This window comes from Macrobrachium nipponense, chromosome 30 (genome assembly GCF_015104395.2).
Source record: "Macrobrachium nipponense isolate FS-2020 chromosome 30, ASM1510439v2, whole genome shotgun sequence".
NCBI classification, from domain to species: Eukaryota; Metazoa; Arthropoda; class Malacostraca; order Decapoda; family Palaemonidae; genus Macrobrachium; species Macrobrachium nipponense.
The window spans coordinates 54,996,266-55,008,435 of record NC_087218.1 but is presented as its reverse complement, the minus strand read 5'-3'; the positions used below and the strand labels follow the sequence as shown (position 1 = coordinate 55,008,435).

The 12,170-nt window shown below is 37.2% G+C and overlaps 1 protein-coding gene and 1 long non-coding RNA gene across 7 annotated transcripts in view; one reads left to right on the top strand and one right to left on the bottom strand.

Moving 5' to 3' along the window:
* LOC135202535 (RNA-binding protein 25-like) overlaps positions 1 to 12,170 on the top strand; it is a 74,120-nt gene that overhangs the window by 18,171 nt on the left and 43,779 nt on the right. For all 6 annotated transcript variants that reach the window (XM_064232005.1, XM_064232002.1, XM_064232000.1 and 3 more), the window contains 6 exons: positions 3,998 to 4,335; positions 4,847 to 4,961; positions 8,566 to 8,732; positions 9,225 to 9,375; positions 9,654 to 9,888; positions 11,297 to 11,419. In XM_064232005.1, coding sequence (XP_064088075.1) covers positions 3,998 to 4,335; positions 4,847 to 4,961; positions 8,566 to 8,732; positions 9,225 to 9,375; positions 9,654 to 9,888; positions 11,297 to 11,419 — 1,129 coding nt within the window. The remainder of the gene's footprint in view (positions 1 to 3,997; positions 4,336 to 4,846; positions 4,962 to 8,565; positions 8,733 to 9,224; positions 9,376 to 9,653; positions 9,889 to 11,296; positions 11,420 to 12,170) is intronic.
* LOC135202537 (uncharacterized) lies at positions 1,077 to 1,594 on the bottom strand. The gene is made up of 2 exons (XR_010311755.1): positions 1,471 to 1,594; positions 1,077 to 1,194 (listed from the first exon to the last, which is right to left on the bottom strand). It is a non-coding gene; the product is annotated as an uncharacterized LOC135202537 (long non-coding RNA).

Sequence of the window (12,170 nt, the reverse complement as noted above, 5' to 3'; positions counted from 1 at the left end):
TTGCTCCACTTTTCATATCGAATTTAATTTAGTCATTTAGTCATTTAATCCAACCCCACAATTGTCAATAAATTGATGATCAGTCTCATTGGTCTAATAAGCTATAGTATTCTCTCTCTAGATTAGAATAAAATTATTTTTAAAAGGACCTGTTAATTATTTCATGATAATTACTAGAGCATTTAATATCATGTGTTATATATGCTGTGTTGGGTAAAAAAAATAAATAGTTGAATAGATCCTTCAGAGAACATGAAGAATATAGAGGATTCCATGTGCTCTTTGGTCACGCACAGTATAGGGTGGAACCTGGTAGGAGGTAAAATCCAGGAATTTCATCTCTAGGGAGGCACTGCAGTGTGGGCGTGAGAAAGAACTGCCCCTGCGTTGCCTCTCTCCATCTCCCCACAACCCTGGACTTGGCTTGCCTTGTCCTACCTGACATCGACCCTGCAGTTGAGCTTTCCGCCCTTATGCACAAGGCAAGTCCTGTCTGCCAACGGTAGCATCTTGTTCCAATTTGGGAAGGAACGTGGGTTGGGTAGGGCTGGGCTTGGGTGCAGTAATCATTCACTGATCTCGTTGGGAATAGTCACTGGTTTGGTAAATTATTCATTAACTTTTTAAAAAGGGCTTTTATAAAAGTTGGCAAGAAGATATAAGTTTTGTTTCTTGTTTTTTTGTTTTTTCCATAAAGACCTTGCAAGAGCTGTTTTGAGTTCATAACGTTCATGCTGACTGCATTTTTACCAAATTGCATGTAGGGAACATTGATATTTTGCTAGTCCTTGTACTTCATTATTTGATGACTATGAGATCAGGAGTCTGCCATTATATAAAAACTTTTCAGGCTGAAATATGATTTTGATTGTTGCATTTTACACTTAAGTATTTGTGCCTTTTTTTTTATTATTATGTAAGAGTGAAAGCACTTGCACTCTTTCTGTTGGGAAACTACTGCAGAATGGTATGTTTCCATTAAATATGTTGCAAGGGCCAGTGATTTGCTTGATCAAATTGAAATACCATACCTCACAACACAACAGGTGTTTAACCCTTAGGTGCTGCTGTATGTGCTCTCTCTCTCTCTCTCTCTCTCTCTCTCTCTCTCTCTCTCTCTCTCTCTCTCTCTCTCTCTCTCTCTCTCTCATATTTTCCTAGTTTTTTTTCTTGTAAACTTCCCGTCTGTCCCACCTGAATTCCTGTCAGGCGCAGCCAATTTTTAATGATCATATGGCTCTCTCTCTCTCCTCCTCTCCCTCCTCTCCTTCCTCTTCTCTCTCCTTCTCTCCTTCATCTCTCTCATATTTTTCTTGTAAACTTATCCCGCCTGTCCCACCCCGAATTCCTGTCAGGCGCAGCAATTTAATGATCTTCTCTCTCTCTCTCTCTTCTCTCTCGTCTCTCTCTCTCCTCTCTCCTCCCTCTCTCTCTCTCTCTATGTCCTTGTAAACTTCCCGCCTGTCCCACCTGAATTCCTGTCAGGCGCAGTCAATTTTTAATGATCATATGGGCCTTTGTACTGGTTGTTGGTTGTCGTTTTGCTTCCATATCTTTTTGCTTTTGTGACCCTTTCTCTCAACTTATCAAATGCCCAATTTCTTTTGATCTAAGAAACCTGTTTTTTCTTTGTACTTAAGGACGTCATCTTAAATCAGTATCACCTTTAGTACATTAATATGATGTTCAACATACTAAGACCATGTGTATGGATATTTCATAGTCACATCTTTTCAAAATGTTCATCCAGTTTTATGTTTTAAGTGTAAATGTGTTTCTGGATTGATAATTTTGCTTTATATACTGTCATAAGTTGTTGCTATATTATTGGATTCTCATATGTACCAGTAGTCAAGAGGTGTGTTTCCACCATTATTTTCAGGAAGCAGTATTGAGTACACATTTGTGCCTTTTCTACAACGGACATTTTGTCATTTTCCTGTCTTGGCTGCTTCCATTCCTTTCTTTATCTTTTAAAAATTTCCACTGCCTATTCTTCATTCTGCCATGAACCGTAGGGTATCTTGTGATCTAAAATTTAGTTTAACCTTTCAGCTCTGCATGTTGTCATCTAAGGATTAAACACATTCTAAATTTTAAAAGATTTGTTTAGCATTTTACTTTATACCTAAAGTACCTGAAGGAAGTACAAATTTGAAGCACTCAAGCCCCGATTGAAGAAAGTCATACATGCAGCTTGGTAGAAATGCAAATCTCACCTAGTTTGCTTTTCAAGTTTGATAAAAATCATTTGAGATTAAGAAATAATTTGAAGCTTTTTCCTTTCTTTGCTGAAAATAATTCGAGTAATGGATGCAATTTTGCATTATTTTTTTTTTAAAGAAAATTTCTTTGAATTTTTGAACTGGCAGAAATGGTTTTTTTGTTTTTAAAAGGGTGGAAGCCATGGAGATCCAAGTGAATGTTGCCTTATATTTTTTTTTGCAGCCAAATTGCTGAACAAGATAGTTATTTCAGTACGTGTTATAGTACAGTATATACCATACTTTGTGTAAGAAATTGAGCACCATTTTCAAATGTGGTCATGAGAAATTTTGATTTTAAGATTTTGGGGGGTTCAGGGAAATGCTGATTGCACAGATCATTGCAGCATTTGCCAATGATGCTACGGAATAAAAAAAAAAAAAAGATAAGAAAAAAGACCAGTGGGGGGACTGGATGTAATGGAAGAATAAAGTACCATATCTCTTGTTTATATATTATATATATATGCAGTATATTTATATACATATATATACAGTATATTGATCTTTGTCTTGAAAATTTTCTTGAATGTTAAACCTTAAGCTGAGAATTAGTTTTGTTATTAATTTTGTAATATGTAGTTTCCTATTAATTTGAAGTGCATGCACTGTACAACTTTTGCTTCATAGTCACTATTACTTGATTGCCCTTGGGTCGTAAGTGTCTGGAGGAACAATTGTTTTGTCGGACGATCAAGGCTGGATGCACAGGTTACTAGAAAGGACTTCATTTCTTAGGTTTCTTATGAAACATTAAAATGCTTTGTCAAAGTATAGAGATCTAATTTCTCTGTAGAATGTCTCATTTGCTAAACAAGGTACAAGTGCACTCATGGCATTTCTATTGTAGTGATTCAGATTAGCATACATCACATTTCTTAGGTAAATTCCTTGTATTGTTTCATGAAAAATGGCCTATTTTCATTCATTCAGTATTGCTGCAAAATTAGTAATGCTAAAGAAAACTTTAGTTTCGCCACCATTTATTGGAATAGTGCCCCAGAGCTTGATTCTTCTTTCATTCAGTAAATCTGTATTTAGTGATAAATTAAAATCTTCTGTAGCTCTTGTTTTGCCAGTTTTTGCAAACTTAATTTCAACTGTTGCCCAGTGAGTAATTGTGAACTTAGGACTGTATGTTTATTCCACTCTCTCTAGATCTGTAGATGTAATATTTATCAGACCATTTTGTTTTTAAATATATTATTACCTTTGGTTTACCTCGCAACCTGTAGCATCTGTACTTATGTGTCTCTTTAATATTACTTTTTCCCCATTTATTTCTTCTTGGATTTTGTTTTTTTAATTAGATATGTTTAGTTTCCTTTTTAGCATGTTATTGAGCAAAAAACTGTGATTATTTTTAGTATCTTGTTGATCCTGCTCCTCTGGCAAAAGCTGTTCTTTTTCTGACACTTGTGATCCACTGTGTGCAAAAAGGGATTGGCTTTCTACAAGCTAAGAGTTTGTTATTTTGTGTATTAACATAATAGGTAAATAGCCACATAATAAATCTGGGAAGAATATCAGTAATTGCTTCACCTTAGTCTAGGGCCAGCTCCATCGTGATGGTGTGTGTGTGTATGCGACAATATGCAGCGACTTCTGAAGGTCTTTGCCTATTGCTCTGTGCTCTTTGGCTTTTTTGTTAGACTCAAATGTCGATTAAATGTCCATTTCATTCGAGTTGGTGTTGCTGGTCATGTCTAATTCCTGAAACGACACCCTTACAGAAACAGGAAGAAGAAAAGGAAAGGGAGAAGAAGCTGAGGGAGAAGGACAGAGAAAGAGACCGCGACAGAGACAAGGACCGCGATAGGGACAAGGAACGGGATCGGGACAGAGAGCGCGAACGTGAGAGGGAGCGCGAAAGGGAAAGAGACAAGGAACGGGAGCGGGAGAGAGAGAGGGAACGCGAGAGGGAGAGGGAGAGGGAGCGTGAACGAGAGAGGGAACGCAGGGAGAGAGAGGAGAAGTTGAGACGACGATCCCGGTCAGGCTCCCGTGGGGCTCCCACTAGGAGGTCAAGATCCCAGTCTGCGGAAGTGCGCCGGTCAAAAAAGGAGAAAAGGTTTGGTATCATTTTTCCTGTTTGCTTTTGATACTGTAGCTTTTAAGACTTTAAGGTGCTAACTATAAAAGGTAATGCAGAGCATACAGTAGAACATAACTTTGCCACTTATCCTTATCTAGCTTTGGATATTCATTGCCACTTATCTTTATCTAGCTTTGAATATTCAACCCCTCATTGAAAAATTAATCATTGAGCAAGCCCTGTAAAAGTCATGAAATATGGTTCTTGTCCAACTGAGAAAGTCACATCCTTAAAGGATGAAAATATGTAAGAAACCCAGTTTTACAGTGTTTACAGGAAGTTTATGATTGGAATTAGGAAGTATTTTGACTTGGTGGTCAGGTTCAACTGTACAGTAAAAAGTGACCAGGTTAAACTTTAAAAAGTGGCTAGGTTAAACTGTACAGTCTAAAATGGTCGGGTTAAACCAAACAGTGGACAGTGGTCAGGTTAAACCATTTGTAAATTGACATGACGTACTTCATTCATGAAATTGTTACCACTTTAGGTCACCTTCACCTGTAAGGAGAAGTGAGAGAGACATGCTGCGAGAGAAAGAGGAGGAGGACAAAGAACGTAAAGAGCAAGAAAGGAAAGTTAGGAAGAAGGAACTACAGTACCAGGTAATAAGAGACCTATGATATTTATACCAGATGTAGTGAAGTTGGTTATACTGCATTTAATGTAAGAAGTTTAAACTATATGACCAACTTGGGCCATCCCATATAAGCTTTGGTCTCCCCTTGGAACCTCCGTATGGCTATGACCCCAATCACAAAATGTTTAAAATTCAGAACTGCCAATGCAGTTGGACACCTATATTGTGGTTATCCCAATTTCCAACCAAAATGAAATATCCAGTCTTGGAAAAAATCATTGTAATATAGCTCATGTGTCTGATTAAACTATCAATGGCAGAGCAACCTGTTATCTTGTAAAAATCCCTAGTCCTACTACCTAGCTGTCATTGTTTTGAAAGTGTTAACTATCCTTCCTGTTTATGCTATGCAGCTGTAGATGTTTCCCAGCTTTGATTAACTTGCTTTATATTTTGATGTCTTGTTTCTCAGGGGTTTTCTTGTCTAATACAGAGAGTACTTGTTTATCGGTAATCCGGTTTAATGGCGTTTGTCTAGCGCCTTAACAGGCCGAGTTCTAGTTATCGGTGCCTTATGGCGCCATAACATACCTAACAGAGGTGCCATAATGGTGCTTATGGCACCGATATCAGATTTTCAGCACCATATGCACCATTATGGCAGGGTTTTGGTTAATGGTGGTTTTCACTTGTCGGCACCACCACCCCTCACCCCGGGAACTGAACCCCCACCGATAACCGAGGACTGCCTGTAGTTCTTTTTTCATGAGTTGTTCTTTTTGACATATTTACCAAAAAGGTAGCCATTTTCAGTAGTATATATTTTATGGCATATTGCAAGGTTTGGTGCAGATTGTTGAAGTTACGAAAGTTTTGTTGATTTTTTAAGTTGTTTCCCAGAGAGATATAGATTGATACAGAAGGAACAAGAGGTATGAAAGAGTGATATAGTGTCGGGATATTTTATTGAATTTTTCCTGCTTTCTGGGAGTAAGGTTGTTTACAAGAAGTTACTTAACAGTACGTACTTTAGTTGATGTCTGACTTAACAGTACGTACTTTAGTTGATGTCTGATGCATAAAGGCTCGCCTCAAAGGGAGGTAGTGCTGTCAGTGCACCTCATGCAATGCACTATAGGCATTACTAAAGGTTCTTTGCTGCGTCCCTTTGGCCCCTAGCTGGAACCCCTTTCATTCCTTTTACTCTACCTCCATTCATATTATATTTCTTCCATCTTGCTATCTTCTCCTAACAATTCCTTCATAGTGCAACTGTGAGGTTTGTCTCCTGTTACACCTTTCAAATCTACCTACTCTTAGTTTCCTTTCCAGTGCTGAATGACCTCGAAGGTCCTAGTGCTTGGTCTTTGGCCTAAGCTCTATATTCCATTCCATTCCATAAAGGCTCAAATTAGCTTGCGATAAATCTAATACGTGTACGTACAGTGTTTTTCAACCTTTCCCATACCACAACTTCTTATGAGCACCTCAATATGACTGATAACCCCTTTAACCCTTAGTGGATGGACATACTCACATGAGTAGCAATAACAGGTTTTGGGTGGACAACAGAGTGACTCGTGGTGAATAACAATATTATACGCCATCGATTTTCTGGGAATCTAGTGGGAAAGAGGTGCCATTACTTCTATAGCCCATAAATTCTCTAATGGCAACTTTTAGACTGGCTAAGATGAGAGACTGTGTGGCTGAGAGCTTAGTTGTGGTCTTGACTTCAAGGTAGGATGTACTGCTTCTCTGTCTTACATGACGTCTTTTTATAAATTTTGCTCATAAATATACCAAGGGGTTGCTGTTGGTTTTAGTTCTTATCTTTTATGATAGTATGTCAGTTATAGATGCAATTTTGCAAAGAAATATTAGAAGAAACATGTATAAATCCCAAAAAGTTGCATCTTTGTTCTTGGTAAATTTATATAAATATTTTATGACAAATATGCTCACAATTTGTTACTGAATTTACTCCTTGTTTGTTGTGATATTTTCGGGTTGTAAATAGTCAATTGTAACTTTTCACTGAAGTTAAGGAAAATTTTGTAGAATTTTTTTTCTAAGGCATTTGCATATCTTCCTCTTTCCATTGAGTTTTTTTTTTTTTTTTTTTTTTTTTTTTTTTTTTTTTTTTTTTTTTTGTTTTTTTTTTTTTTTTTTTTTTTTTTTTTTTTTTTTTATTGGCCAACTTCAAAGGTTCCCCAGTCTTGGGTGTAGCGTAATTTTTTATACCGGCTCCTAATGGTTAAAATTTTTTATTCAATATGTAGGGGTACCATATATTTATCAACTGAAGACAGAACAAAAGGAATCTGTGTTCACGATGATGGGTCTCAAACCTGTCATTTTTATTTATTCTCCTTCCAAATCTGTTGACGGGTCACAAGGTTATCAGACAAATTGACAATATCTTGGCTTCCTACCAGATACGGATATTTGGTGAATGCCAAATCTTCTCTTGTTAAGTCCGGAAAATACTGCCAAACTTGCTGCCCCAAGATTGATTAATAATAATCTACGAGTTGACATTAACATCAAGCAACATACCATTGTCTTCAAGCAACTCATTGAGAACAGAAAACTGTCCAGTCTTATTAATTGATATTTTTCTTTCCCATTCTTTCCCAAAGTTCTAAGTTCACCTGAAATACTGATTATTCATTGATGAAATCGATGATGGTCTTGTCTCTTCCTTTTATGAAGAAGGGTTTAATTCATTAACCCTTAATGTGGACGGATTGATCCTCGGGAGTAGTAATAACAGGTTTGGAGTGGTGGACGGATTGATCCTATAGATAAGCTATATTTAGCGCCATCGATTTTGGAAAGAATCAGGCAGGAAAGAGGTGCCAATACTTCTTTAGCCTATAAATTCACTAATGGCAACTTTTACACTGGCTAAAATCAAGACTAGGTGGCTCATGCAAGCTTAGTAGTGATTTTGACTTCAAGTAGGAATGTATAGCCTGTCTCATGTGATGTCTTTTTGTAAATTTGCTTGTAAATTATACCAAGGGGTTGCTGTTGGTTTTTGTTCTTGTCTTTGACGAAAGTATGTCGGTTGTAAATGTAATTTTGCAAAGGAAAGTGGAAAGAAATATGAGAAAAAACATATAAAAATAAAAATAAAAGTTACTGAATCTTTGTTCTCGGTAAATTTACATGAATATTTTTCAACAAGCATGCTAAGAATTTGTTTGATTTTATTTCTTATCTGTTTTGATGTTGTGTGAGCCGTAATTATAATTTTACAAAATAAAATTATTTATTAGAAAAAAACATATATAAGTTGGTAAAATTTACAATTGTCTTGTAAAAGAGGCCCCCACATTTCCAACTTCTTTTGGAAGTTAGGGAAAAATTTTTAGAATTTTTTTTCTTTCACCAAGTGCATTTGGATATCTTCCTCTTTCCATTGGTGTGTGTGTGTTTACCCGGCCTGAGGAGCTGCATATCGATACATTTTACCCATCTAGAAATAATTAAGCCTACCAAAAGTCAAGTCAAGTTGAAAAACTAAAACGTTCTCACTCAATAGCAATCTCGCGACCCCCAGAAAAAAGTCTGTTGTCCCAGATTGACAACCTCTGATAATATAAAACTGACTTCAATTTCAGGAACGCTTGAAGAACTGGGAGACACGAGAGCATAAAAAACAAAAGGAACTTGACAGAGAAAAAGAGAAGGATCGCTTGAAGGAGCTGGAAAGAGAGGAAGAGGCACGACGGTTGAAGGAGTTCCTAGAGGATTATGACGACGAAAGAGATGATCCAAAATATTATAAGTGAGTAATTTGGATATTGTTTAGCAGCAAAATATTTTCAATTTTTTCTCATTTTAATTTAAGAGTTTTCTGTACGATTACACAGGTCACAATGCAAGGGTGGGAGTCATAATCCTGTGGTAAAGATTTTTCAGTTATATAGCAGATAAGCCGTAGAATTCCGTGACTAAGAAAGAAAAATGAGTTGAGTTTTAAGTGTAGTTGTATACATTCAGATGACTGAGAATTTTTTACTCTTTACATTTTAAATGTCAAATATTTTTTCCTGTAAAGATCTTTTTCTGAATTGCACATGTTAGTAGAACTGACCAGGTATTGAATATGCCCTTGTAAATCATTCAACATATCTAGACAACAAAATGCCATTTCTAATTTTTATTTTAATGCTTATTAACAAACCATAATCTGGCAGACAAAGAGATCAGAATAGCTTAGTGTTTTGATGTTCTCTCAGTGGTGTGGTGTCTAAGACTTATAATACTTCTTTTTCAGGGGACATGCTTTCCAGAGAAGATTATTAGACCGGGAACAGGAAAAAGAAATGGACACAAGAGACAGAGTCAAAGAAAAAGAGGAGCTGGAAGAGTTGAGAGCCAAAATATTAGCGGAAGGTCACGACAATCCAGATGCAGCCTTCCAGAAGGTTTGTTTATAAGTTGTTGTTTTGAGATCTGTATCACAAGGAAGTTTGTAAACCTAAGAAAGGAAGTGTTATGCTTACAACCCTTTGCCTTACTCAGTATTTATAAATATTCCTACAATTGTGACCAATAATGATGTTAGTTTGTGTTGAAGTTGATTCATATGTGCATGTAGAGAAAAACATGAATAATACTTGTAGGAATCTTTTTAAAGTGTGACTAATAACCAGCTTCACTGATTGAGGACATTGTATAAATACTCACCATTGACATATTCTAGGCATGTGCAGAGAGAGAGGAACAGTATCGCCCCAAGTTGTTAATTAAGCCAGCTGAACGCAAGATTCCTCCTGTGACCTCAGTTCCTGATGAACCTCCACCAGCTCAGCCACAAACTCCAGATCAGCCGCCGTTACCTGTTGCACCTCCTGAATCAGATTCAGATTCTGATGGCCACATGTCTGATGCTCCTCCTGAACCTATGCCCGACATGAATGACGATTCTCAGTCAAGAGGTAAGGGTTTTTTAATGACAATTAGTAGATATTGTAAGGTCCCCGCTCATAGTTTGCATCACCGCACGTGTTTATCGTGTTTTTTGCTAATTTTGCTGTAAAAACTGGTTGCTAAGTAGCCATCAGGGAGCCAAAGAAAGCTGCAGGTGCCACCACTTCGGTAAAAAAGACCAAGAATACAGTTGAAGTTCAGAAAGAACTTGTAGCAAAGTATGAAAGTGGTGCACGTTATGGCCACAAGTTGCCAATTTTATGGTGCTAGACAAGCTCCATAAAACCGGATTGCCATTAACTGGGTCCGCCGATATCCTGGGACTGCCTGTATAATATATATATATATATATATATATATATATTATATAATAAGTGGCGAGCCTGGTTAGCGGCAGTGTTCGATAAATGAAAACCACCATTAACTGAAACTGTGGTTATAGCTCTTCTGGCACCACAAGTTTCAGTTAATGGCACCTTGTTAGGTATGTTTGGTGCCATAATATTATCAGCTTCTATAACAGTGGCGGCTCGTGGATCATTTACGGGGGTGCTGTTACTTAAGTAACAGCACCCCCGGAATGATAGCCACGAGAATCATTCACGGGGGTGCTGTTACTTAATTTCTTTTTTAGATTCCTTCATATCAACTGCATAAACACACGCATTATTTATATATATATATATGTGTGTGTGTGTGTGTGTGTGTGTGTGTGTGTGTGTGTGTGTGTATTTATATTTATATATAATGCGTGTGTTTATGCAGTTAATATGAAGGAATCTAAAAAAGAAATTAAGTAATAGCACCCCCGGAAAGATAGCCACAAGCCGCCACTGTTCTGTAAGTGCCAATAATTGAAACTTGGCACATTATAGCCAATTTTACCAAGTCTGCTGATATATTCAAACTTTAGGTATTGTAAAATGTCAAGAAATTGTGATTGACAGTATATTGAGATGCCAAAAAATTCAAGAATTTTGTAATAGTTGGTGCCATCCTGATTTTAATGGTGGTTCTTGCTGTTTTACTTAATTCCTGTGTATTTTTATATTCTGAATGGTCTCATTTTGATATTTTGCTCAAATTTGTGTACAGTATCTTTGTCCTATCTTTACCCTTCTTTTGTCACTTTTTCCTTTTGGGGGCTGTTGTTGCCTACAGTGTGCCTCATATGTTATAATGTCCCTTTTTCCCCTTCTTGTAGCTTTTATTTATACATACTTTTTTCATGTATTCTGCTTGCTGCCATCCCTGAACTTCTCCGTGGCACTAAGCTTCCCCATTCATCCTTCTTAATGTGGCACCCTGTGTCTGCATTGCTGTATTGATTTGAATTACTTTATATAAGAAAAGTTTTGTTTGTTTTGATTGTATTTATTCATGATATTTTACCTTTTTTTATTTTTGTCTTTACAGATACCTTCCCATCAGCGGATGTTACCCCAACTCCACCTAAGAGAAAGAAGCTAGACGTAAAAGATGTATTTAATCAAGATGACGATGATTTACCTCAAAAAAAGAAAAAATTACCTCTTCCAGGTTTGTTGGTTAAATGTGTGTTAAACAAAAGTGGATTTCAACCAAACCACTCCAAACCAAAGACAATCTAGTGTAATCTGATGTGATAAGTCAGGGAGGGACTCCATGAAATTCCAACCCACTTCCTGGTCCCAGGGCTGGTTCTGCTTGCATTTACAGTTTCTGTGATTGTTTTCCTGCTTCTGTGTAAGGATAGTTTCATACATTCAAACTTACCTGTCAGATATATACATAGCTATCGACTCCGTCGTTCCCGACAGAATTTCAAATTTCGCGGCACTCGCTACAGGTAGGTCAGGTGATCTACCGCCCTGCTCTGGGTGGCAGGGCTAGGAAACTATTCCCGTTTTCTAATCATAATCTCTCGTCGCCGGCTGTATCAACATTGTTGTTACTTCCTCCTGACTAGAATTCGTTTTTCGCAAAGCTTTGATCATCTCTCGCTGATATTGGTGACGTACTTGGATCGTTGTTTGCATTCGCTATCGTGGACTGTTTTTGGACTTGGTTTTTGGAATTTGTGAATATGTCTGATTCTAGTGTTAGTTTCAGAGTGTGTGTGAATGAGGGCTGTAAGGTGAGGATCCGAAAGCTTCGGTAGATCCTCACACTAGTTGTAGGGGGTGTAGAATGGTTGAATGTTCGATTGAGAATACGTGTAATGAGTGTGAGAATCTGAATGCACAAGAGTGGAAGAATCTAACTTCTTATTTGAAGAAGTTAGAGAGAGATAGAGAGAGGAAGGCGGCTT